The sequence below is a fragment of the Echiichthys vipera genome, assembly GCF_963691815.1.
Source record: "Echiichthys vipera genome assembly, chromosome: 20".
NCBI lineage: Eukaryota > Metazoa > Chordata > Actinopteri > Perciformes > Trachinidae > Echiichthys > Echiichthys vipera.
This window is the reverse complement of record NC_139845.1, coordinates 3,887,978-3,915,728: the sequence shown is the minus strand read 5'-3', so window position 1 is coordinate 3,915,728 and position 27,751 is coordinate 3,887,978. Positions and strand designations below refer to the sequence as shown.

General features: G+C 44.2%; 1 protein-coding gene across 3 annotated transcripts in view; it reads right to left on the bottom strand.

The window, feature by feature from the left end:
- sfmbt2 (Scm like with four mbt domains 2) overlaps positions 1–27,751 on the bottom strand; it is a 63,787-nt gene that overhangs the window by 15,721 nt on the left and 20,315 nt on the right. The window contains exons 4-10 of one of the 3 annotated variants that reach the window (XM_083934825.1): positions 26,075–26,315; positions 22,299–22,319; positions 9,397–9,485; positions 7,141–7,393; positions 5,614–5,711; positions 4,526–4,627; positions 1,907–2,137 (exon numbers count right to left, since the gene is read on the bottom strand). In XM_083934825.1, the coding sequence (XP_083790951.1) occupies positions 1,907–2,137; positions 4,526–4,627; positions 5,614–5,711; positions 7,141–7,393; positions 9,397–9,485; positions 22,299–22,319; positions 26,075–26,315 (1,035 nt within the window). Of the gene's footprint in view, positions 1–1,906; positions 2,138–4,525; positions 4,628–5,613; positions 5,712–7,140; positions 7,394–9,396; positions 9,486–13,711; positions 13,815–22,298; positions 22,320–26,074; positions 26,316–27,751 lie in introns of those variants that run through there. The other 2 variants (XM_083934826.1, XM_083934827.1) reach the window with 2 other exon arrangements.

Here is a 27,751-nt window from a genome sequence, read left to right as displayed (position 1 = left end):
GGGTCCCTCACAGTTTCTGTTGCTGGAGGAAGTCATTGCATCATATTAAAGGCCCTTTCCCTCCAGACAAATAACACAACCACCCACAGAACATTGGCCCGTTGCCTCCGTACATAGTGTGAACAAACAGTAAAAACCCTTAAACGTATTATTTTTGCTCATGAATGTGAAGTCAACTGTCGTCCGCCTCTCCTCTGTGCCAGACGCCAAATTCCTGCAGACATTGCAAACGCTCTGTTTGGTCTCATGAGGCAGCGATGATCTGCTTTAGCTGGATGTTCACCAGGTCTAAGGAGCGACGGGAGGTTTCATTTTCAGTACATATTTTCATTCATTAACGTTATAGCTATGAGTTTCCACTATGTGTAGTTAGCAGAACAGTAGTAGTGTTGTAGGGGAGGAACAAGAGCTCGCTGGAGGAGGAGTTTCCATCTCTCAACAGTCCCCCGTCGTCTCTACAGTGTCTTCAGAGGGGTTGAAGAATATTTTAGTCTATATTTTTAATACACGACTAACATAAGGTAACATATTAGTGTATAATAATGCATAATAATGTTTAACAGCCATCAGTATTAAATGTTTTATTAGGCTGTAACTGATCGGAAGGTGCTTGAAATCCTTGAAAACTGCTTGAATTTTGGATAAAGCACTTGAAAATGCGTGAAACCGTATCCTTATTTCTGTCACAAGAAATATAATATAATATATTTTCTATTTATTCTGGTGTAATGAAAGAATTTTAGTCGTTTGTAACACAATGCCATCTCTCTTCACGTGATTTTTAATGAAATTAAAAGTAAATTTAATAATTTTCAGTGTATTCGTAGAAATACGGTAATTTACCAGGACTGTTAGGTGCTGGAAAAGCTTGAAAATGGACCTTGAAAGTGCTTGAATTCGACCTCGGGGAAGGTGTACGACCCCTGTTCTAATTTTTAGGATTGGGGATTTGGGACAGCTGCTCTCTCTCTACGTCAGACAGCGTCTTTGAAGCCGGTGTGCTCTGTTTTATACCCGTTAGCGCTCATCCCAAGGCTCATCTTTGTATCTTCACACACTCGATAACGAACAGATCCACTGTTGCAAATATGAGATCTATTGTTTAGCAGAAGTGTTTTCGAACAGTACGTTTTGATGTTACAACACAAAAACATTTCGAGGAGGAAGACTAGCTGCTTGGTGTGGTAACCCCCACACTTACCGTATTTTCCGCACTTTAAGGCGCATAGAACAGACGCTACAGTGGAGGCTGGGGTTACGTTCTGCATCCATTAGATGGAGCTGCGCTAAAGGGAACGTCAACACAACAGTCAGGGGAGGTCGTCTTGTTGCTTCCTCCACTTCCGCACCATTGATTGGTTCATGTTAAACTCTCTGGCTCCTGCTCTATTCCCGTGTTCTACTGCGTGACTAATGGCCTTGAGTGTAAACTCTGCGTCGTAAGCGTGTCTCTTAACAGGAGCCATTTTGGGCTCTTTACACAAACACTCACATGGAAATGAAACGGCACGCTTCACGCAGTCGTATATCTCAACATGCACCGCGCGTTACTTCTTCTACGGGGGAAAACAGAGTCGGCGGCTGCTCACCGTAGTTGGAGACCTGTTGTGGCTCAATATTGGTCCATATATAAGGCGCACCTGATTATAAGGCGCACTGTCGGCTTTTGAGACATTTGAAGGTTTTTACGTGTGCCTTTTAGTGCGGTACTCATTTTCTTCTGGGTGTACACACAGATGAGCATCATTACGTGGACTTTTGGAACCTCACGTTATTCCCATCATCGCTAAATCCACTTCGATCTGAGCAAATATTATTAACATCATTCAGACCATGTTACAAACACCTGTGTGAGTGAACACGACCTTCTCAAAATCACATGTTCTCTGTTTAAAGAGCTTCTTACGTCAGGGAAGCAGGCGTCGGGCGCCGCCTCCGTCCCGCCCTGCTTCAGGTAGTCGGCCCAGTCAAAGTCCTGGCCCTCGTAGCCCCGGGGCCGCTCCAGTACCACGCCGTTCTTCAGACACCACTGGACGGGCAGGATGCCGGGCGAGTTTGCGTGTCGCACCACAAACTGCGGCTTTGCGTCATGGGAAAGATCATCCAGCGTCACCTGGAAGTAGATCTCATTGTAGACCTGAAGAGGACAAAAGGAGAGGAGAGACTTCTTTGAATCTTTTTAATGACAAAGGTTAAAGGTGCACTCGCTTGGTGTTTCGGATGCTTTTACCAAAATAAAATACTAAAAATGGTTTGCAAAAAGAGCTGCTGTTTACTTCCGGGTATGACGTGTTGGATAAAGGAGGCCGTAGAAATAAGGAGGCGTGAGGGCGACACCATGAACAGGGACCAGGGGGCACACTTGCTCCCCCACACGACTGGGACACCTTTCTCTGCCAGCGGCACCAGGGCGAGGAACGGACACAACTTCAAAATAAAGTTTCCCCGGCCCGGTCAGCTGTTTTCATAAAGCACGTCACACCCGGGAGAAAACAGCAGCTCTGAGGAAGACTGGAGTAAAGACGAACCTGTCCGCTAAGAAAAGGGAAGAGGACGTCCTTACGTAGAACTAACATGTCTGACAAGAAGAAACTTTACAAAACAAACAGTACAGTTCAGTCCTCCACTTCATCCATTAACTCCTGATAATGGGCTTTAACGCTTCCATTTTTAAGTCTTTACAGATACAAACATACATTTATTGTTATAAAAATATATTATAAGTTAAAAATGCAGTGCCAAATGAATAAAAGGCAGCTGAGGAATTCTCCAGGGTCGCCCCTGACTGCTTGATAAATACTGTACATCTTTATATAGTTTATATAGACACTTTAACACACGTTTATGCTGCTAGAGGACACTTTAACACACGTTTATGCTGCTAGAGGACACTTTAACACACGTTTCTGCTCCTAGAGGACACTTGAGCACACGTTTCTGCTCCTAGAGGACACTTTAACACACGTTTATCCTCCTAGAGGACACTTTAACACACGTTTATGCTGCTAGAGGACACTTTAACACACGTTTCTGCTCCTAGAGGACACTTTAACACACGTTTCTGCTCCTAGAGGACACTTTAACACACGTTTATGCTGCTAGAGGACACTTTAACACACGTTTCTGCTCCTAGAGGACACTTTAACACACGTTTATGCTCCTAGAGGACACTTTAACACACGTTTGGGCTCCTAGAGGACACTTTAGCACACATTTATGCTCCTAGAGGACACTTTAACACACGTTTATGCTCCTAGAGGACACTTTAACACACGTTTATGCTCCTAGAGGACACTTTAACACACGTTTATGCTCCTAGAGGACACTTTAGCACACGTTTATGCTCCTAGAGGACACTTTAACACACGTTTCTGCTCCTAGAGGACAGTTTAACACACGTTTGGGCTCCTAGAGGACAGTTTAACACACGTTTAGGCTCCTAGAGGACACTTTAACACATGTTAATGCTCCTAGAGGACACTTTAACACACGTTTATACTCCTAGAGGACACTTTAGCACACGTTTAGGCTCCTAGAGGACACTTTAACACACGTTTATGCTCCTAGAGGACACTTTAACACACGTTTATGCTGCTAGAGGACACTTTAACACACGTTTATGCTGCTAGAGGACACTTTAACACACGTTTATGCTGCTAGAGGACACTTTAACACACGTTTATGCTGCTAGAGGACACTTTAACACACGTTTATGCTGCTAGAGGACACTTTAACACACGTTTATGCTGCTAGAGGACACTTTAACACACGTTTCTGCTCCTAGAGGACACTCATGCATTTTTCAAGGAGTATATTCAAATACCTTGAAAATATAGCTGTTAAAATTAAAGTTATTTAGAATTACTTACAAGACGGTACAATCCCTGTACTTCCTTATTTTGCTATAGCGGCCATTATCACCCAAAGATCCTTAAGATTTCTAATTGTTTGCATTAAATCTGAATGTCACAACCTTTCAAAATTGAGATTTTAAGATTTAAAGCTCCTATCAACATATTTAAACTATTAATTATTGGCATAAAGTATTGACTATGGGCTGCTTTATTCCCAAAACAGAGAACTTGGATGTCACACAGCAAGTCTATGTTTATTATAATGCGATACATGCAAGTACGGGTTAATGCCCCGTCCATTTAGAAGGTCCTTAATTACTGATTATGAGCACCTTGAAGACATTTATCTGTTTATACCAAGGTCTACTGCCAATTCAAAGTAAATTAAGACCATTAATTCATATTTTCATGCATTTTACAAAACAGTGCAGTTCTGTCCTCCCCTTCATCCATTAACTCCTGATAATCAGCTTTATCTCCATCCAGCTTCCATTTTTAAGTCTTTACAGATACAAACATACATTTATTGTTAAAAAAATATATATTATATGTTACAAATGCAGTGCCAAATGAATAAAGGCAGCTGAGGAATTCTCCAGGGCAGAGACTGCGTTATAAATACTGAATATCCCTATATGATTTTATAGATGAGGCGTTTTCAGTGCGTCTACCTTGGTGACAGAAACGGGGCAGATCTGGAGCCGCTCCCACGGAGAAACCATCTCCAGCTTCATCCCCGTCTTGAAGGAGTGCTCGGGCAGGTCCGCGTGGTCCTGACACAGTAAAGTCAAGACTTAGAGACAAATGTGCTCCACTTTGGTTCATGCACACACGTGCGCGCAACACAATGTAGGTCATGCGGACCCTGCTGGGTGGGCGACGTGATGAAAGCTCGGGATGGTGGCGATCATTAGGGCCAAAAATAAATCTGAATTATTGCTTTTGTACTCATGAACTGTGATTCACAGCTAAGCCATGTGGCCACTCCTCATGCCAACCACCTGGTTCTTCTTCCTTTTCGATTCATTGTGAACCAACTGGAAACATAAACAAATGGCTTTCTGTGCGACGGCACCTTCAAAAGGAAAGTTATTTACACGCCGGAGGGAATATTTTGAACTCTTTAAACCTTTGTGATCTCAGTGACAGCCTGTCGGGGTTGATAAAGCACTGGCACTCGTTATTGTATGAATAAGTTGTACTTGTTCCAGCGAGTTCGTTGGTTGGACCGTGTTTTGGTCACGTTTCCGTCATTTTTTGTTCCAGTTTTTAGTCATTTTTTTATCCGTGTTACCCGCGTCACTTTCAGTTTACCTGCATTCTCTCTAACGTCCAGCAGGGGGCGACTCCACTGGCTCCAGAAAGAAGTGTGATTGTATAGAAGTCAACGAGAAAATGATCTTCTCACTTGATTTATTACCAAATTTAACATTTTCCTTACGAGTTTATGGTCTCAATCTTTAGTTTCAAGTCTTCTCCGATACAGCATCATGTTCATTTAGTAAGTTACGCTCCCGTTCAGAGTCAAATTAACGACCTGTCGACGAAGACAGAGGCTTAGCGATGCGTATCAACGACACGGTGGACATTCAAACAGTCGTGAACTTGTATTTGGATGTTGTCTTTGTTATTTTGAGGACATTGACGCTGATAAATCCTGCAGTCGGGCTCTGAGCCAACACACACACACACGCCCACACACACAGAAAAGCAGAAGTGTAGAAGTGTGTGTGTGTGTGTGTGAACTGTAGCGACTCACCTTGAACACCTCCAGCGGCAGCGGGCTCTTCTGTCCGTCGAGTCGGGCGTCTTCCAGAGCCTGCTGCCAGTCGGGGGCGCTCTTCAGAGCCCTGAGCCCTGAGGAGACGACAGATGATGTGAAAAGTTCAGATTAAAATGAGGAAAGTCAACGTCCCCTTGATACTCAGCAATCTCTGTAAACAGTAACAATTATTAGTAATTATTATTATTAATGACGACTCTTTCTACATTTCAAATTTCCACTGGAATCTCTTTTCAAACAACATTGTTTGACATTGTTTAATATATAATTTGCATTATTTTCTTCAGTTCACAGAAGCTTTACGATGTTGATAAAAAATGTTCAAACCCATTCAAAGATGCCCTGATGCATGGGTGTCAAAGTCAAGGCCCGTGGGCCCTCGAATGAATGATCTCAGCCCCCGGGATGATATTTGATTAGTATTAAAACTGGCCCGCTGCCACAGCCGCCTGCTGGTGTTTTCTTTTCACGCACCAAAACTACCTTACCCACAATGCAACGGTAGCCCGCAAACTCACTGCAACGCCGCAAGTGGGCCGCCTCGGCTTCATTATTCATCAGCATTCAGGGCAGATGTCTACTTTTAGCACCCCCCCCCCCCCCCAATAACGGCTAAAGGGAAGGTGGACGGTGAGAACAGGGTGTTTCAAGCTCGGTGGGAGTCCGAGCACATGTTCACAAAGCTGTGCGTCTTTATCTTGATTTTAAGGAACACATTTTATTTTTCCTTTTTGCTGTTTGCCGTTTGAAAATGTTTTCCTTGAAATAACTAAAGTCATAAGAAAATATTGCTTTATTCATTTAATGTACAGGACAAGTTTGTTTTTGTCTGTTGAAAAATGTTTTCACCTGAAATTACTGCTGGAGCCGTACAAAAATATGTGATTATTCATTTAATCATTAAATAAAATACGGTGCACTGTGTTAGGTCTTGGTTCAATAGGTTATATGCATCATTTTAATGTGTTTTAATAAACATTGAACCAGTCCGGCCCTCGGCTTGTAGCAAATTTGTTTTTTTGGCCCTCTGATGTATCTGACTTTGACATCCCTGCTCTGATGTCTATCATCCCGCATTGTGCATCATTTTATACACAACTCTCCCAAAATTGAGCACGGTTACCTTTAGAGAAGATCAGCAAGCATTTGCCACTCGTTTGATCATTCAAGAGAATTATTTAAAACAAAAAAGAGGGCCAAAGATTTATTACTTTTTAGTTGTTTTTAAGTTTTTCATGACAGTAAATGTATTATATTTGAGTTTGTGACTGTTGTGAATCATGTGAGGATTTTTCACTATTTTGTGACATTTTATGGTCCAAACTATTCAGAGATTAATCAAGAAAATAAAAGGCACCTTAGTTTTAAACCATATATACAAATAAATCACATAAAAACGTGGCCAAACAGAGAGAAAAAGGACTCGATCAAAGTTCCTCCTCGTCCCCACAGCAGTTTCAGGCCGGCGGTGATTGAAAAGCTGCGAGCAGATTAGATCCTCACCTGTGGGCGGGTCTAAAGTGAGCTGGTTCTCCAGAGCCCAGCCGAGCGGGCGGAGCCTGACGTCCAGGTAAAACAGCCAGGTGTCCTGAGCCTGGTGGTCGTCGTCAGAGAGGCCGGCGTAGCGCAGACGGAGCCTCCCTCCGACGTTCTGGATGACTCTGACGGGCCAGTAAAGGGACGGACAAGAGACGTCCTGCAGCTCCAGCACCGAGCCCTCGACGATCAGATCCACGGTGTTCTTACCCCGCAGAGGCTGAGAGTCAGAGACGGAGAGAGAGATTTAAAACACAAAACTCAGGACTTTCACCTGGGGGGAACTGAGCCAGACCACAACCTCTTTTTCTAATCTCCACCAAGTCGTTTCGGTGCCTTAACTCAACTGTCACGGTCACGCACCGGTGAAATAGAAAGCCATAAGCCATATATATTATATGAATAAGGTTTTCTTAGTGTATTATATGAGCCTGTCGATGACGATACGTTGGGTTTATTGGTTGAAAGCGCCAACAGGACTGATCCCCTTCTGCCTGGAGACGGTTTTGGCAGCTTAGGGCGGATTTTTGTAATAGTTTTCAATGTTTTGAGTGTTTTTTTCCGCTCTTTGCACTTGCATGTGTTCGCAGGAGTGCCCTGAACATCTCAAGTTGAAAAAACTTCACATTGGAAAAGCGCCGGATACCATTAAGTAACCCCCCCCCCCCCCCGTTGTCTGATCAGATGCATCTTTGTTGCCGAGGGTGAGATGAGAAGATTGATAGCACCCCCATATCCGTCTGTTATATGTCTGTCTCTTATATATATATACAGCCAGCAGCGGCCTGCAACATGTTTACTGTCCAGACGTGAGCGTGGCATCAATCTTATCTTCCAACTTTCTGCAAGAACGGGGGCAAACGTCCCTTGGTTCAGCTTTCTTGCATGTCATTCCCCAGTTCTTCTCATTTCCTGGCATCTTTCTACTGCCAAGGCACAAAATGGCCAAAGTGTTTGGGTCAGAAAGTGGCTTCGATCAAGGTTCGTTTAACTCTCAGTTGTCTTTAATAGTACAGAGAACTTAACATGAAGTATAATCATTTGTGTAAATCCTTCCTCTTTTCTCTCTCAGGAAACTGAAATAAGAAAAAGAAAACTGAAAGCCGTTGTGTTTAAATCAGGCTGGTTGAATTTATTCTTCCTCCTAATTAACAACTATGATAAAGCAACTTCAGGGAGTTTAGTCCCAGGGAGCACTCCCACTGTCCTTCCGTCCCGTGCCCCGTGCTTTAGGGTCCTTGTCCCCCCCTCCAGGCCCGTTTGTACTCACACTACCTGGGCCTCGGAGAATGCTTCTTGCTGCCTATACGTCATCACGCCGTAACACGTCACACGCATTGATGACGTCATGGCGATGCGTGGCTTTGTTTCCAGATCTTTCCGTAGACCTCGGAGTTTTTGTGCGTCTTGTCGACTGTTTTTGAATCTTTTCATCGACCAAATCTGCAGTAAACACTCCACCTCCGCATCACACCAACGTGAACCTTTCACCGCCATTGTTTTAAATGTCCGCGCATGGTCCCTCCTTCTATTTTCTACGTCCCAACAGGCGCACATAAATTACGTCAGAACCGCTGTAGGCGTCAAGCTCGTACACGTGTACATGTGCAAATGTGCTTTACAAAAGCCCACCTCTCTCAAACGGGCAGCTGGCCGCAGTTATGTGCGGAGCGGTTGCACTCACACTGGTTAAACGCACTAGGCGTGACCCAAAAAACCTGTTTTGGCCCGGTGCAGAAGGACAGTGTGAGTGCAGCCCCAGTTTGATATTGATGCCTCTGTATGATCTACATAAGCAAACAAGACCATCAGTGAGAGGGCCGCCTCTATGTAGTTATTGCGTTGATGTCAAAAACATAGTTGACTTTGTTTCACCATCATCATATTACAGTTAGTAATCTCACATTGTCATAAATAGACACATAACCTCATAGCAAAATGGCTTTGTTTAAACAAAATAGCATTAAAGTTTCAAGTTTTTCTTTCTTTCACACGCTTCCAAAACAAATCTTTACAACACGATGCGGTGGTGCTCACGGAAACACTACCACGTTTGTCCACAGGGGGCGCCAAAATCACCCGGAACGCTCTTTGTAATTTCTTGACTTAAACAACAAAACCGTTGTCTTTAACATATTTAACGAGGAGAACCGTAACATTAGCCAATTAAACATTAATGTCCCCGTCTCCCTTTGAGTTATTCCCAAAAGCGACCACACTCACCCCCTCCAGCAGGTTGGCCGGAGCCGTCCTGGAGCCGGTCAAGTCCTGAACGAGGAACTCGGTCCAGTCGCTGTATTTCTCCTTGATGGCTGCAAAGAGACAAACACACAAGAAAAAAACACACACACAGAGGCGAGACTGAGAAACACAAACAATCAAAGAGAGTGGAGAGCGAACGCACACTATTGTGCTGTCGTGTCACGGTGAATTATTAATTGTGAGCCACTACGTTGGACTGTGAAGTGTAGTCACCAGAGAACAGCATGCGTGAGTCAGTGCATGCGTACACTCGCGAGCACAAACACAGCATTTCTACTGGGGTTTCTTTTCTTTTCAAGGCAGATTTATTTCCATTAAAACTGCAGATGTGAGGTATTTTGACAATGAATATCTCTGCGTTTGCACATATTCTGTGTTTTTGGTCCCCTGGAAAAGCCTCCGCCGGCGTTATTCACACTGCAGACATTAATGCTCAATTCTGATTTATGGCTGAGATCAGATTTTTTTTTCACGCGTGCATCTGGCAGGTTCGTGCAGAAGTAAACACATCAAAATGAAAAACACCGACTAACGTATTGAGCAGCGCCGTTTACATGTTAATGTGCAGAATAACAGCTGCAAATTTGCTCATAAAATTAAAAAATGAGGGTTAGGCAGGGAAAGAAAAACAACTTTTTTTGTCTAATGGCTTCTTGAAGAGCAGAAGTGGCTGTTTGTCTGTGCAGAGTGAGATGATCAGCAGCGGGGACAGAAACAGGTTTCATCCAGAATATCTGGTATCAAAGGTTACAGAGCGACTGGTAACTTCCTCTGGGAGCGGTAAATGGTGCGTGAATTCAAACGGCTGTGGAGACAGAGGTCACACCGCCACGAATCATCACAGTATGTGTCAGCATTAAGACCGGATATGCAAGCCGCTTCAATCAGAGCTGAAACTGTCAGATTCAGGCTGACATTAGTGGGAAATTCTGCTCATTTTCAGGTTCAAACTTGTGTTTTGGGTTTTTACGAGAACATATTTAAAAGATTTAATGTCCAAAAAAAACATTACAACGGTACCGGGAGTCCTATTGTATTCTTTAACGTTGAATTTTTAGTTTTGAATTTGTGAACATTGAAAAATAAAAGGTAAAAAAATTGGGAGGAGGCCTCGGGGAAGACCCAGGACCAGGTGGAGAGATTAGATCTCCACACTGGCCTGGGAACGCCTCAGGATCCCCCAGTTAGAGCTGGTTAATGTGGCCCGGGAAAGGGAAGTTTGGGGTGCCCTGCTAAAGCTGCTGCCCCTGAGACCCGACCCTGGATAAGAGGCTGAAGATGAGATGAGATGATTATATTTACTCATCTGGACCACAGACTGTATATAAAGATGCATCCCTGCTTCACAGTGAAGCCAAAATATCCTGGACACAGTCGTCACCGTGTTGTACTTTTGCAGCTAGAGTCGGCGCAGCAGGGACCCGGCGTAGGAGCCACAATCTCAAAGTCCCCTCCATACACATCGTGAGTCAATCCCCGCAGTCAATCGTGGCGTTTCACTCCATTTTGAAAGCATCAAATAGCAAATTAAAACCAAACGGATAAGCGAATGAAGATGAGATGATTATCTCTCTGGCGATGTATAAATGCGTCGTTATTATGAGGTCGTATGATCTCAGAGCCAAAATAAAAGCATGAAATAAAGTATGTTTGCAGAGACAGTATAGGTGAAAATCCTAATCTGGTCGCAGGAAATGATGTTGCACCTGTTACAGATGTCGTCATTACATGATACGGCCCCTTTTTGCTTTGGTGCATCTGTTATTATCTTTATTTGTACGATTAATTGCGTCTCGTCCCTCAAGAACATTGCACATATTTGCAGCGTTCACATCTTGCATTTCCCGTTTTCTAGTTCTCACTGTTGTGGTCGGACACAGAAATACACACAGCTTCTTAAGATCTATATCCTCTGTTTTTTATAGGTCTGTTTTAGTTTTTGAGACTGTTTTTTTCTCTCTCTGTGCCGTTTGATCCCTCGAATGTTCACTGGACGGTCGGTGCAAACGATGGACTCGCCACAGTGAAAATGAGGCTTTTAGGACGTGAAAAAAAGGTTTTTAGAAAATTAGAATTTGAGAAAATTAGAAGAGTTCATTTCAGAGGCAAAAATATCAGATGCTTAATTTCAATGCATAAATATTTAGTGCTAGAAATTCAATGGCTTTTTAATTTCAATATCCAATGACAGATTTACTTCCATACTTTTGTCTCTTACTGTGTTTTTGCATTGAAAAGAAAAATAAAACAGAAGATTATTGTTACAAGATGACGACAATTTAAAAAACCTACAAAAAAATATGGACTTGTGTGCAAAGCCCTTAATTTAAACAACCTATAATATAATAATACATATTGTTTGTGGCTGAAGAGGCCCGGCGTGCAGCGGAAACACGTTACGGTCTTGTTTTTAATCATGCAGCCGTGATAATAAAGGCTTTCCGTCTCCACACGGAGCGTGAACCTCCACGATGTGACCGATACAAGAACACACAAAGCAAACACACAGACCACGTCTCCAGAGTTGTGCTAAAAAGACAACTTCCAGCTCATTTGCATGGAGACGTGTGGTTTGTACGCGCTTCCTGTTTCCCACAGTGCAACAGTGTTAGAAACCCTGCGTTCGTGTATCTTTGAATGACACTCCTCTGATATCGGCCTTCTGTTTATCCCCTAACCTCCCGAAATTTCAGAGCTGACATTCCAGGGAAGATGCGAGACGAGCGGCCTTCAGGGTCCTGCGTGTTTTTCCTGTTAGTCACCAAAAAACAACAAACCCCAGACACTTGTTGGAGTCGGTGAGTCGTTGCCAAATGAGTCACAGTTACAGAATGACTAGGACACGCTGTGTGAACTGACATTCCCCGCAGCGGTGATTAGCATCAAGCTGAAGTGAAAATGAAATGTAGCCCATACACTGAAACATGCTGATAATGGAAATAGGTTGTTTGGCTCGGTGTGTTTGTTAAAAACATTTCTTGTGTTGTTCTGTTTTCCAGAGCCAAGAAACAGAGTACACACGCTCAATGCCGTGTGCAAGATCTTATTTGGACTTTCTCCAAGTCTTCAGTAAACACACAACATAAAATAAACTTTTCAAAGATGTCTGATGAAGGGATAGTTCAAGTACTGTTACAAGAGGTCCGTAGTCGGTGTGTTACCTACAGTAGATGCCTCCAGTGGCACTAAACCAGGGATGTCAAAGTCAAATACACTAGAGGGCCAAAAAAAACGGAAAGTTGCTGAAAGTAGACATCTGCCCTGAATGCTGATGAATAATGAAGCCGAGGCGGCCCACTTGCGGCGCTGCAGTGAGTTCGCGGGCTATCGTTGCATTGTGGGTAATGTAGTTTTGGTGCGTGAAAAGAAAACACCAGCAGGCGGCTGTGGCGTGTGGGCCGGTTCTAATTCTAATCAAATATCATCCCGGGGGCCAAGATAATTCATTCGCGGGCCGAATCTGTCCCGCGGGCCTTGACTTTGACACCCATGTGATAAAGGGATAGTTTAGGTGCTGTTACATGAGGTCCATAGTCGGTGTGTGGATCCTCCGGTGGCACTAAACTAAGAAATGTGCTGCTGTGGACGAGGGCAGCAGCTAAATATATTCCTAGCACCTCAGTGTCATCTTTGTATGTCCGTGGACTCTCTCACTGGCTGACTTTTATTTATAAATCTAATCCTGGCCTACATATTTGTGTTTACACGTACAGACCTCAGCAGATATGTGGCCTGCGTTCTCAGGACTTCATACAGATGCAGGTCCTGAGACTCCGAACTGAACTGGGGCAAAAAGGGGCTTTTAAATGTTCTGCCCCGTCCACCTGCAACCATGTGTAGAAGGACTTGGAACTGACGCGTCGAGTAACTCTGGGGGAGTTCAAGACATTTATAAAAGACAGAGAAATAAGCTCAATTTGAGCGTGTGGTCGTATTTTATCTGTGTCTTGTGTGTAACCGTTCTGCTTTTGTGCAGCCGTCTCGGCAAGGTCACTCTTGGAAAAGAGGTTTTAATCTCAATGAGGTTTTTTTACCTGGTTAAATAAAGATAATTAATTGGTTGATTGATTGATTGAAGTGTACGCTTTATTTAGAACATTTTCGCCGCCTTACCGTTGCTCTCGTAAAATCCACCAGACTCCATTAACAAAAACAGTAATTTAAGCTCACAGAAACACAGGAGTCGCTGCTCTTACGCTTGTTTGTGTCATTGTTGGCGAAGGTATTTTTAAAGGCACTTTAATTAGGAATTAACAAGACTAACGAGCAAACTCACCGGTCGAGGAAGCACCTGAGCAGCAACTCTGTTCCATGGACCTCGGAGTTTTTGTGCGTCTTGTCGACTGTTTTTGAACCTTTTCATCGACCAAATCTGCAGTAAACACTCCACCTCCGCATCACACCAACGTGAACCTTTCACCGCCATTGTTTTAAATGTCCACGCATGGTCCCTCCTTCTTTTTTCTATGTCCCAACAGGCGCACAGAAAATTACCTCAGAACCACCGTAGGCCTCGTGCTGGTGCACACGCTCGTGCTCGTACATGTGCAAACGTGCTTTACAAAAGCCCAACTCTCCCAAACGGGCCGTGGACGACAACCGTACCGCTCCAATACGCTCCAAGATGCACTCCACTGTTCAATGGAGGCTGGTGGCGTTGACGAGAGCAGAAAGACAATGGCTTCAGTTTCCCCAGTGTGTAAACAGGGCTGTCTGACAGCGAGGCAAAGCGGTGAAAATATTCTAAATATAACAAACACTTAAACTGATATTTATAGATGGGCCTTTTTTTAGTCGGCTCAGAGACGTTTAGCTGCTGCCTCTCTCTTCTCCTGTCTACTTCCCTACTGTAGGTAGAAGTACCTCATACAACCACTCTTCTTGAAGTTTAAATATCCCCGCAGTGGGCAGAAGAATCCACTTTAACAGTGTATATCACTAGAAACGAGTGGGTTAAATCTCAATTGAGATATTTTGCTCCAGCTGCATATCTCTCTGCATATCTCTCTGCATCAGTGGACTCATTTTTCCTGCGTTCAGTGCTACTGTTCAGACGACACTTCAGCTTCTCTCTGTGATTACACTTCAAAATAAAAGTGCTGAGCTGTAATCAGTTGAAGGGCTTATTCTGAAGCACGCTTCAAACTAAGTGCTCGTCAGCGTCCGTCCATTTTCATTGCATTCACCTAAGTAAAATAACTCTGGGGGCATTATCATCTAGTAAGGATGAACCCTGGGCGCCTCCCTAGGGAGGTGTTCCAGGCACGTCCAGCTGGGAGGAGGCCTCGGGGAAGACCCAGGACCAGGTGGAGAGATTAGATCTCCACACTGGCCTGGGAACGCCTCAGGATCCCCCAGTTAGAGCTGGTTAATGTGGCCCGGGAAAGGGAAGTTTGGGGTCCCCTGCTAAAGCTGCTGCCCCCGAGACCCGACCCCGGGTAAGAGGCTGAAGATGAGATGAGATAATTATCTCTCTGGCGGTTTATTAATGCGTAGTTATGAGGTCGTACAAGCATGAAATAAAGTATGTTTGCAGCGACAATATAGGTGAAAATCCTAATCTGGTCGCAGGAAACGTTGTTGCACCTGTTACAGATGTCATAATTACATGATACGGTCCCTTTTTGCTTTGGTGCATCTGTTATTGTTAATGTGGCCCGGGAAAGGGAAGTTTGGGGTCCCCTGCTAAAGCTGCTGCCCCCGAGACCTGACCTCAGATAAGAGGCTAAAGATGAGATGAGATGAGACCGTTTTAAAGGATGATAAATAATGAATAACTCAGATTAAAATGAAATTAACAGATGATAGGGTACAGAGACGATAAGAAGGCACTTAACCAGTTGTTTAAAACTCTATATTTCAACTGGAATCGGACGTTTTTAACTAAAACGAGCTGAGCAAACCTCAGAGAAACTGCTTTATTCAGTGTTTTAATCACTTATTCTGGAGCGGAGGAGCCCTGGGTGGTGAAAACCTCCTGAAGGAATCCTAACAGACTGACATGAAGACAGCAATTCCCATGATCCCACGCTGCTCCACCACGTCCCGTCTTTTGTTATTGTTTTGATCAAAGGAGAACCTCTAGAGGCAGATAATGACATATTTAAACATGATGTCGTTTTTCAGCCTTTTCTGTTTCGGAAACAGTTGTTTACAGAAGTTATTTTTAAATCAGAGCTTAAACTAATAAATATTAAAACACAGAGGCCGCGCAGGATTTTAAATACATAATTGACTCATGAGACCAAATCTCTGGACTCTGAAACAAATCAACAACTGTGGAACTTGGCGGCGAATAAATGAGCGTTTTTTTTTTGTCCTGCGACGTGAACAGAGGACGTCTCTGTGGTGCGGTCGCTCTCCGTACTCCTGTTTAATAATAGTGTGTTTTCCTGTGAGACTGTTTTCTTTCCTTGCTGCTGCTGCTGGACTTTGTAAGAGCGTACACACACGCACGAGCGCACACACACACACGCGCACACACACGTCGATCTCGGGTGTGCGGAAATAGATAAACTATTTTTACAGATCCTGCTGAGATTAGTCATGAAGCCATTTAGAGCTCAGCCGAACGGTAGTAGCAGAAGCTCAAACATGCAAACTTCCACCTCCTTCTCTCTCTCTCTCTCTCTCCTCTCTGTCTCTCTTTCTCCCCCTCCCCCCTTTTCCCTCCCCCATCCTGCACTTCCATTATACTGTAGTGCTTTTTTTCATATAAATAATGATCTATTTTTCTTCATTTCCATCCCAAAGGCAGCAGACACACAGAGGTGAACGCCTGACTTTCACATAACAATAAGTGCATAATTAACCTTGAGGGAGGAGATCCTCAAAACACCCTCCCTTCCTCCTCCTCCTCCTCCTCCTCCTCCTCCCCCACACCGCAGAGCTAAACCTCCTCCCCGGCTGCACCAAAGCTTTGCTCCATGCAAATATCAAGCATTAAAAAAACAAATATGAAAATACATGTATGAAGCCTGACATTTGCATATTCTTCCTGCTCCTCGTCTCTGCAAACACTCCCTGCTCTGTGCACGGGGTTCGTTTAAAAAAAGCTTTACTTTAGATAATCAATGTTGTAATTAACGAAGAAGAAGAATCGTCTCAGTGTTTTGCCTTTTTTTTCTGCCGCGATCACGGCAGTGCAACCGATTCTAATCAGAGTTAATGGGAGCAAATTACGCTTGATTCCCCCTCTCCGTCTCCTCCATTCATTACGCACTGGCATGGAGATGAACGGCCCTGAACGCACACGGGGTAGAGAGCCGAGTCAATTCAAACAATTACCTATACTTCCATTTTAACCGGCGGCCTTTCCAAATAGGCCGTGAGCGTAACGACTGCATGTAGAATGGCACGCAGTGTGTGTACGTTTACTGAGAGGGTTGTGTGTGCAGACAGTTTCAGACGCCATACAGTGATTTTAATAGCTCCCTTCATGACGGGGCAGGGCATATTAGAGCAATTTGTGTAAATATGAATTACCTGAGTGATGTGTTTGCATTAAGTGCTAAAGAGCCCCACGGGAACAGAGCATACAGCCAAGGTGTGTGTGTGTGTGTCAGGTTGCCAGTGATGGAAGAAGCATGTTTAAGTTGCAATACTGCAGTGTAGAGCGCCAATATAAAATGTTACGTAAAGCTGGGGTAGGCATTTTATTTCTGGCCTTAAATTAGCAGCGTAGGAGCTTTTAGTAACCGTCCGAAATGAGCAGGGAGTTGTTGTAGAAGACGGGTAACCAGTTTGCCAAGCGTGGTGTGTAAGGACGCTTTCACACCAGCCTTGTTTAGTTCGGTTCAATCGAAGTTGAGTGCGTTTCCACTCGCTACGGTTCGTTTGTGCAGGTGTGAATGCAGTGATCGAACTCAGGTGAGAACGAGAAGTGGACCAAACAAGCGGACCCAGACAACCTCTTCTACCAGAAACAATTGGTGCGATTCATTTGTGGTGAGAACGCGATCTGACGCGATGGGTCCGCATTAACTGCAGAAAGCCGTGCCACCACCAACCCAGCTCCTGTAGGCAGCTACGGGATTTACGTCATGATGAAGTCCCTCCGGTGTCACCGCAACAACAACAACACACTATGTAACAACCGAGGACCAACGCCAAAATCAGTCGTCTCTCCATTGTGACATCACTCATGGTGGGTGCGTTGTCTGTCGTCACTCTGTTTACGTTCTCAGCGTTCTGACCAATCGGAGAGCAGTTTAGGATCTACGTTATTGTGCCCGCCCCCCAACCATCTGACCAATGAGTGAAGTGCTTTTTTGTCCCAGACCTTTATTGAGCTGAAGTGCAGCTACATTTTGGTTCACTTCAGCACGTCATCAACTGGTTCGGACCAGATTATAGATGTGAAAGAACCACAAATATACACGTATATTCATTTTCACATCTGGGGCGGACCATGGAAGTGGACTAGAAACCGACTATCAGGTGTGAAAGCGCCCTTAAAGTGAGTGTAACACTGTGACTATGTTCCAACATGTTGGAGATAATCATTCGGCCCTTTATGCTCAAGTCTGTGGGAACTAGTGAATGTAACATTACTAAGCTGGACCAAACCAGTTTAAACTGAGTTTACAACGTCCTTCTGTCTCAATCTGGTGGGGGTATGTAGCAGCTACCTGGATGTAACCCCACTTCTTTAAGGACGTGTTCATCCCTCTGTTTTCAATATAAAATAGGCCGACATGTTTTATGTGCAGGACCTAAAGAACGACTGTGTGTTGTTCTCTGACAATAATCGTTCTATCAAATCCTCATTTCCCTCATCCAGAAGCATCAATCATCCAAGACAAAATGTTTCACCTAACAAAGGTCACACCCCAAACTAAAGCAGCCCCTTTGTGTCTTTCTGGCCACAATGCGATTGTCAGCCTGAATGCAGCCTCTTAAACACACACACACACACACGTGCGCGCACACACACACGGAGGAGCAGAAGACGGGTCTATCTGGGAGCATCATCTCCAGCAGGCTCTGGCAGGAAGCAGTGTGGTGAATTCATTATGCAAATGATCTCTGTCGGGATCTGTTCAGCAAGCAGCTACCTTACCACATGACCAAACTTGTGATGGGGGCTTTAAAAAGCTCTTTACATGAACGGATGAATGTCTCTGACACACATGCGCACACATACACACACATGAGAGACTGTCTTAACAAGCTCGCCGGCCCTGAGGCTTCATATACAGTCAAAACACCCTCCATATGTTAAGAAATAAATTAAAAAATAACCTTTTCCTGCCAGAGACTCATAGATCTGCCTTTACTCCTCTAAACTTGTGTGCAATTTCCTATTAAAATGGATATTATCATTATGATAAATACACAATAACAGGTTCCCCTTCATCGTATATTCCAGCTGCAGGAGGAGCAGGAAAGTCATCATAGGTGAGGTGGGAAAATCAACGATGGTTACCCCTTCAAACTGTCTTTCAAATGACTTTTTTACTTTTCTAAAAATGAGCAAACGACACACAACAGAAGCGCTCGCGGCCCCTGCAGACAGAGATGCTGATTAATGCGAGCGCCCCTGATTGGATGAGCACAAAAGCTTTGCTGAACGCATCAGTTAACTCAGCAGAGGAGCAGTTAAAGTGCAGGAGCTGAGAGGGAGACCGTGTGTGTGTGTGTGTGTGTGTGTGTGTGTGTGTGCGCGTGTGTGTGTGTCATGAGTGAGTAAGCAAGTTTGGCGAGGGATTTAAGACTTTGTTATACTGTATGTGGTTTGTCCAATTGTCATGTTTTGCACCTACTCCTAGTGCTGTATCGAGGTATATCACAGTTGCTTTGTGCGTAACTGGTCCTTACTAGAAGAAGAAGAATGACTTTATTTATCCCGCAACAGGGAAATTGAATTTTTTCACTCTTATTATTAATCATGTAACACACACACAGGCCCGAAATACACACACATGCACAGACAGGACCTACACATGCAATTAATGGAGAGATGTTAGAGCGAGGGGGCTGCCAGTGACCGACGCCCCGAACAATTGGGGGTTCGGTGCCCAGGAGACGAACTGGCCACCAGTCCACGCTTCATACATGGTCCACACAGGGACTTGAACCAGCGACCCTACGGTTCCCAGCCAAGTCACCTATGGACTGAGCTACTACCGCCCAAAAAATAAGGTTCTACCGAGATTTGAACTCGGATCGCTGGATTCAGAGTCCAGAGTGCTAACCATTACACCATAGAACCTTTCCTGTCACACATCATCAGTGTTGACACGTGGGTTCATCGGGTGTTTCGGGTCTCACAACAGACACCCTCGCCCAGGGAACCCAGCCGGGGTGATCAAGTCCCGGCTTGACTCTTAAGAGCTTTCGCCCACGACTCGTCCCGCTTGGTGTTTTTGATGGCTCTCCTGTTGTGCAGCCCCTTCACTCCTAGCATCTTGAGCGCCCTGATGAGGGACTGGCCAGCGAATCCTCTGCATCCGACCTCGATGGGGTTGCATCAGGTCCTCCATCCCCTGCTTCGGCATTCACCTGCCAGCTCATTATACTTGGCTCTCTTCCTCTCAAAGGCCTCCTCCATCCGGTCTCCAGCAGGACCACTTGCCTTGTGTCTCCGACACAGTCAATCAGGAGGAAATATCTTTTCCAGGGAGAAAAGACTTCAGTGAACGAGGTACGCGCATGATTTCAGGTTCAGAGAATTCTGCTGCGTTGCAAGACAATCCGTCAGCATTATAATGGAAAAACTATGAATGTTCTCATGTGTCCAGGTCGTCGTTATCCTCAAAGCAATTTCAGTCAAAAGCAAATGGACCTCACCTCTCATCCAAGAGGCTTCATCAGTTCATGTACGCATCTGACCAGGCTGGGACTGGACCAGGACCAGGACCAGGCTGGGACTGGGTCGGTATTTCCATGAAACTTAGTTAAAGGGTGCAGAATTAGCCCAAGTAACTGATCCGGTTCACAGGGCCTATTACAGCGTCATACTCTGAAAACAATAAGTGCAACAATACGCAACCAAGGGCTGAAACGCCGCCTCTACTTAACTAAACATGTCCAGGATTTTCTTTTTAGCACCCTAAGACTTGGAGAGAACGCGTGAGCTGTCAGTAAGCGAATGTTAGCTTTGAGTTAAGAAGCTAACGCACTTGTAAACTAGTCTCGCTTTGCCTGATGCATCTCCACAGCGCTGGAGAAAGGTCTGGCTGCTACAGTTAACGCTCTGCCTCGTTTGTGTTTCTTTAAACCGAAGCGATCCGACAGTTTTCCCGTTCTTCCTGCTCATGTCTTATATGTCTTATATCGCCTGCATCCACTTTTGTCTTTTGCAAAAGCTCAGATTTTCCGTTCAGCAGCTGATGGTTTTTCACTCTGTGGGTCGTGCACCCCACCACGGATGGATCTGACACGGAGGCCCCTTTTGTTCTCTCTCTGTTGCCAGATAGGGCACGGCCTCGGCTGAGGTCTCCGCTCTCTGAATGTTTTTATACGATTTTCATTCACATCACAAGCCAAATAATGTGGACTTCCTCCACACATCCCTGACCAAACCAACCCACTCACATCCTTAGAGAGAGGAAAACCAATATACAAAAAGAAGTGAATGCAATACATAACTTTCTCTGCATCTTGTCTCCACAAAGCACCTATAATATAGTTTATCAGAGACTGTTTATGATTACAGACTAATTAAGAGCCGCAACGATTAAACAATTAGTCGATTGACAGAAGAATTTATCAATATTCTTTTTAATAATCGATAAATCATGAAAAATGGAACGATGCATGCAAAAATGGGAGAACTGCTTCTCAAATATGGAGATTTTCTTTGTTTTTTAATCATATTAAACTGAATTTCTTTGGACAAATCAAAGAAATATAAAGACATTATCTTTTCTATTTTACTGTTTTCTATTTTCTGACATTTTATAGAGCGATCGATTCATTCGAGAAGAGAATCAGTAGATTAATCCATAATTAAATGGATCAGTTGCCGTCAGACACCAAAACATCAGCGGTTAAAAGTCTGCGTGTCTCAGGACAGTTTGGTGACGCGTATGGATTTTATCTTCCAACGACACCCATTACACACACACACACACACACACAGACACACAGACACACACAGACTGGCCACGTGTTTTTCTGATGCAGGACACGGTTTGCTTGAGAGGATCTGTCTTTATCAAAGAACCCCATTTCTCTCCGAGCTGCTGCGTTTTGCACTAGTTATCATACGAGCACAGCTTGGCACCAACCAGTGTGTGTGTGTGTGTGTGTGTGTGTGTGTGTGTGTGTGTGTGTGTGTGTGTGTGTGTGTGTGTGTGTGTGTGTGTGTGTGTGTGTGTGTGTGTGTGTGTGTGTGTGTGTGTGTGTGTGTGTGTGTGTGTGTGTGTGTGTGTGTGTGTGTGTGTGTGCGCGCCTGTGTGTGTCTGTGTGTTTTAACAGACGTAAATAAAAGTGAAAGTAAATAATTTTGACTTAAGGACCAACTGAAAATTGCACATGCATGGATATACATATATATGTGTGTGTGTGTGTGTGTGTGTGTGTGTGTGTGTGTGTGTGTGTGTGTGTGTGTGTGTGTGTGTGTGTGTGTGTGTGTGTGTGTGTGTGTGTGTGTGTGTGTGTGTGTGTGTGTGTGTGTGTGTGTGTGTGTGTTCACTCTGCTAAGACACTCAGCTAGACAGGAGCCACATGCAAGAGGAGGCAAGGCAACTGAGCTGTGAGGTCACTTCCTGTAGAGAGGTGAAAAGAGGAAGAGGAGGAGGAGGAGGAGGAGGAGGAAGCACACTGCACATGCAGCTCTGAGGCCTAAACACAGTGTTGAGTTCATGTTAGCCACTAGTGCAGGCGAGTTAGTCAGAGGCACTGTTAGAGCTGCTTACCTTTTCTTAGGTAAATGTTATCTGAGAAACACACAAAAAAAGGGAACAAATAAAACACTGGGACACAGATGTAATACACACACTCTATGAACTTAGCAACACACACACACACACACACAAGGAAATATGCACATGATGCAAAGCCTTGAAACGAAGCAACAAAGTCCTCTTTTTAAAATGCAGAAAAATTGACGGTATCTTGCCGAAGCATCTTTAGGGATTGAAGAACCGCCGTCGTTACGCGGGTTACGCTTCGGTTTGCATCATTACACACGCCGACGTCAGCTGTCCGTCATTATTAAAAGAAAAAAGGGAAATTAAAGTTTTCTGAGCGGCGCAGGAAGAGACGGTTAATAGTAGCTGAGCTCAGCGGCCACTGAATCACTTCTATATGTCAAATAAAAATTTTTGGATCAAACACGAGCATGTAAAACGTACAATATCTCATTCAAACATACACAAAAGCACACTTTGGATGCTAAAGAATATTCTCAGCTGACAGAGGATCATGTTTATTGTTTTATTATTCTGCCTGGAGTTTAAAGGTGTTATACGAAGCGTTACAGATGTATATGAATGTCGTTTTTAAGAGGCCATGTTTAAAGACACCTGCATTTTCACCAGCAACAGTTTGATCATTTGCTGCGCAAAGAAATTAAAGGTCAGGTCCGTTGAGGTTTTTATATCATTCTGTAGATTTGCAGTAGTGTTTCGTGTATATTTGGGGTGACTGCGGCTCAGTTGGTAGAGCGAGTCGGCCAATGTCCGAAGGGTCAGTGGTTCAAACCCCACCCTGTCCTACTTGTGTCATGATTGTCTCATCCTTGGGTAAGACACTTCACCCACCTTGCCTCGTGTGAAAGTGTATGACTGCCGTATGTTTGAGGAGGTGGTCGGAGAGGCCGTAGGCACTGATTAGTTGCCACGCCTCCGTCAGTCTACCCCAGGGCAGCTGTGACTACTACGTAGTTAACCACCACCATGTATGTATGTCTGTCTGCCTGTGTGAATGAAAGGAACCTGGACTCTGTAAAGTGCATTGAGAAAGGCACTATATAAATCAACGCCATAATAATATATTAAATATTTTGGTCGCAGCACGCATGTTTTAGCCTCAAATGCTTTTTCCTTTTAAAAACGTTTCCCCGCGTGACCTGACGTTGGTTTCTGTCTGATGACGTAGCTTCATGTGATCTTTATCATAGTTATTATCCAGTATCACTACAGTGATTTAGGTGGCGGTCCCCACAAAATAACACAACCTAAACGATCGAGGCAGCTCTAGATCAGCAGCGTCTGTGTTGTGTGAGGTAAAATGACTGTTTTTGTCAGTGGAGTCTGGTGGCTTTGAAGAGAGCGATATGAACTGCTGTGGACGAGGGTGTGAGGAAAGTATTTTAGCCAGCTAAAGAAAGGATCTAAAATATCAATATCTGTTTAAGTTTATGCTTTATTTAGAATATTTCCACCGCTTTACCTTGGGAACTGGAGTCGTAACGCTCTCTTCAAAGCCACCAGACTCAGCTTCAGCTAGTGTGTTCACATCCTTCATAATCTTATTGTTTCGCTTACTGCAGTGACCCTACGTCACTGCTTTTTCCTCGGCTGAGCGGGCGAGAAAACCTACATAACTCATCTCTGCTGCATGTAAATGTGAACGCAGACATTTTTTTGAACCGCCTGCTGCGAATTACAAAAGAGGAAGATGCTGGAAAAGGCCGTCGCTGAGTGAAAAGGACATTCAGAGATGGTGTGACGGCGAGGACACCCGAATCAGGTGGAAACGTATCCAGGTCGTCGCCACAACAACGGAGGCGCGCGCCATCCATCAGCGGGGAAGTGTTGGGAAAATATAAACGGTCTGAACGCGGCAGGGGAGGGTGAGTCATCTATCTGAGGACGAGAGGGGCCGACTGCAGGCGGAAATGTGTCCGATGGCAAAGTTGTGATATTGTGAAAGGGACAGAAGGAAGAAGGGCTGCTGGAGGAGCTTTATTTTGAAAGGTTGAGCTCAAGTTTAACGTCACACCCTCGTCATCACCTCTCTTTTAGTCAGAGAAATGACAGTTGAACCGTCGTGACAATCAAAGCACTTTGAGGGAAACCCGTCTTTCCACTCAAGTTGGTTTAAAGCATTCTTTGAAAGATGAAAGTAGGAAGTGTCACGTGTTGCGTGTGTGCGTCGAGGTCAAACTGACACTCCTCAATACATGTGGTGAATCAACTATCGGCCCACTAAGTGTCTTTTCATGCTCATCAACATCAAGATTTCTTGCATTCAGGATGGAAACGCCTTTGAAAAATCACAAGGCACACATCTTTTTTTTTTAATTTGCAAGAAAAAATAAACTTAAGGGTCTTCATTTCATTTTTTTTACAGATTTATGTTGACAAAGCAATTTTCCTTCAAAGAAGAAGTGCCCTTGAGATTACAGCGCTCCTGAACGGCAGCTTCCCCGGTTGCAACGACCTTTGGTGCACAACATTCTCCTGACATTTATACTTAAAAGACGCATTAAAATGCCCCCAAAATAGAAAGTTTATTCATAAAGCCTCAACCTATTCCTCAAAGGGCGGCGTTTCTATTTTATAAACGTGCAAAAGCCTTATTTCCATTCCAAAAGTTCAACATAAACGGATGTAGACACACCCTTAAACTCTGTTTGCGTATTGAAAGTTGTGCCGCGCTCCATCCATTAGACCATGGGTGTCAAAATCAAGCCCCGCGGGCTGAATGAATGATCTTGGCCCCCGGGATGATATTTGATGAGTATTAGAACCGGCCCGCACGCCACAGCCGCCTACTGGTGTTTTTTTCACACACCAAAACTACATTACCCACAATGCAACGGTAGCCCGCGAACTCACTGCAGCGCCGCAAGTGGGTAAAACTCCCCAATAATGGCTAAACTGAAGGTGGACGATGAGAACAGGGTGTTTCAGGCTCGGTGGGAGGCAGAGCACATGTTTACAAAGCTGTGTGTCTTTATCTTGATATTAAGGAACACATTTTATTTTGAAGGACATTTTCTTTTTTGCTGTTTGCCTGTTGAAAATGTTTTCATTTGAAATCACTGACAGAGCCGTACAAAAATATGTGATTATTCATTTAACTATTAAATAAAATACGGTACACTGTGTTAGGTCTTGGTTCAATAGGTTATATGCATCATTTTAACGAGTTTTAATAAACATTGAACCAGTCCGGCCCTCGGCTTGGAGCAAATTCGTTTGTTTGGCCCTCTGATGTGTTTGACTTTGACATCCCTGCATCAGACCTTTCAGTGAGAAATACTGCACGACGAGTGTCTCCAACAGTGCAGCTTGTATTACACACAGTTGTGGGTATTTGTGGCGTCTGAACCACTAATTTATGACTTTTCTTGCTACAATAACTGCGGTGAAACCTCAATCCTAATTATTATTAAACGTCAGGAGGACGATGAATGATGCGTTTATAGCGCTCATGTTGAAAATGACTTTTTCAAAGTGCTTCAGGATCAGATTAAATGGTTATTAACGGGGAGATGATGCTCAAATGTAGATAAAAAGGACGATCAAATGCACCATTCAATCATTTTTTTGACTTGATTAGATTGTGAACACAACAAAACGACAGAAAACAATCTAAAACGTTTCTCAATGAACCCATTCTCCCTTTAAAAATAACACTATGTGTGTTTGTGCGAGAGTGTGTTGCATGTTTTCTGTGCGTACGCCTCGGGTCCTTGTGTGTGTGTGTGTGTGTGTGTGCGTGTGTGTCTTATTCTTCCTACCTTCGGGGGGCATGAGGGTCTTGTTGTTCTGGGTGCACCAGCCCACCGGGTGCAGCTCGGCCGTCATGACATCGCACCAGAAGTCGGCCTTGCGGTCCTCGCCGTAGCCGCTGAAGCGCAGCAGCAGCAGTTGGCCGCACGTGGTGATGATGGTGGCCACCCAGTACGTGTCCGGGCTGCTCTTATTGGCCACTTCCAGCTTCATGCCGGGCTGGAAGCTGCTCTGCAGGCTGATCTCCACCTGAGAGACACGACAGCAGGACATCAGAGGAATATTCTGTCTTTGCGCTGTTGTTATTTTTTCTAAGGAGACGATCAGAGGACGAGTCATAAGGTCATAAGGACGAGTCAGAGTTCGCACGCGTCCTGAAACATCTGGAAAACAGTTGACGAGTTATGAAAAGCTAATCAGCCATCTATCAGAGCTCCATCTGACAGGACCAAGTTCTGTTCAGGATCATTCAAACGTTAGTTAGTTTAGGACAATAGTGTTTTGAATTTACTGATGTGGAAACTTGTCGTACAGGCTCCTGTTTTAAACAAGCGACAAAGACAAACGTGAAGCTACTTTAAAGTAGTTTTTTTGGGGGGGGCTAAATTACATTGGATTGACTTGTGTACACACGGCAGCATTTCAACAACTCCAGCAAAAATACGAATCAAAAAAGCCTGATATTCAAAAATCATGAATTTATACTAAGGCATCTCGTCTCATCTCATCTCATCTTCAGCCTCTTATCCGGGGTCGGGTCTCAGGGGCAGCAGCTTTAGCAGGGGACCCCAAACTTCCCTTTCCCGGGCCACATTAACCAGCTCTAACTGGGGGATCCTGAGGCGTTCCCAGGCCAGTGTGGAGATCTAATCTCTCCACCTGGTCCTGGGTCTTCCCCGAGGCCTCCTCCCAGCTGGACGTGCCTGGAACACCTCCCTAGGGAGGCGCCCAGGGTTCATCCTTACCAGATGATCCTGAACCACCTCAACTGGCTCCTTTCAACACAAAGGAGCAGCGGCTCTACTCCGAGTTCCTCACGGATGCTGAACTTCTCCCCCTCTCTCTAAGGGAGACTCCAGCCACCCTCCTGAGGAAACCTTGTTCTTTCGGTCCTGATATACTAAGGCAGGTCACTCTTTTTATAGTCAATTTTGATCTAATTTAATTATATTTATTACTTTTATATTATATTATTCAAATCTCTATATATTTGTATGTTATACGTATATATGTCTATATTTTAAAACTTTAAAAAAAATGTTTTTCAGTATAATTATATTAAAAAGAAGAATCCACAGTTAAAAAGACAAGTTCAATAAATGCATGATGTTTCCAAAGTCAGAGCGTAATCGTTTTAAATCATCGTGATCACAGTGTTGATGTTTAAATCAGTGTCTTTTTTAATCCCTTGACTTTTTGGAAATGCAACACTAGGTTGCTGTTATACCCTCTTTCATTTCACTAAGGTAGAAAAGTCAGGAAATCTCTGAAAAACAGGCCAAATCTCTGCAAGTTGCGTTTGATGCAAAGATGCACAATTAGTGTTGAAGCGATGCGTCAATCATCCACAACCATTCTGTTCTGTCAACTTAAGGAAATAAACGGTATAATATGCTGCTTTTTACGCTTTTATCCACTGAAAACAGTTGTAGGTTTTGGATTGTTGGATGAATAATTAGTCAATT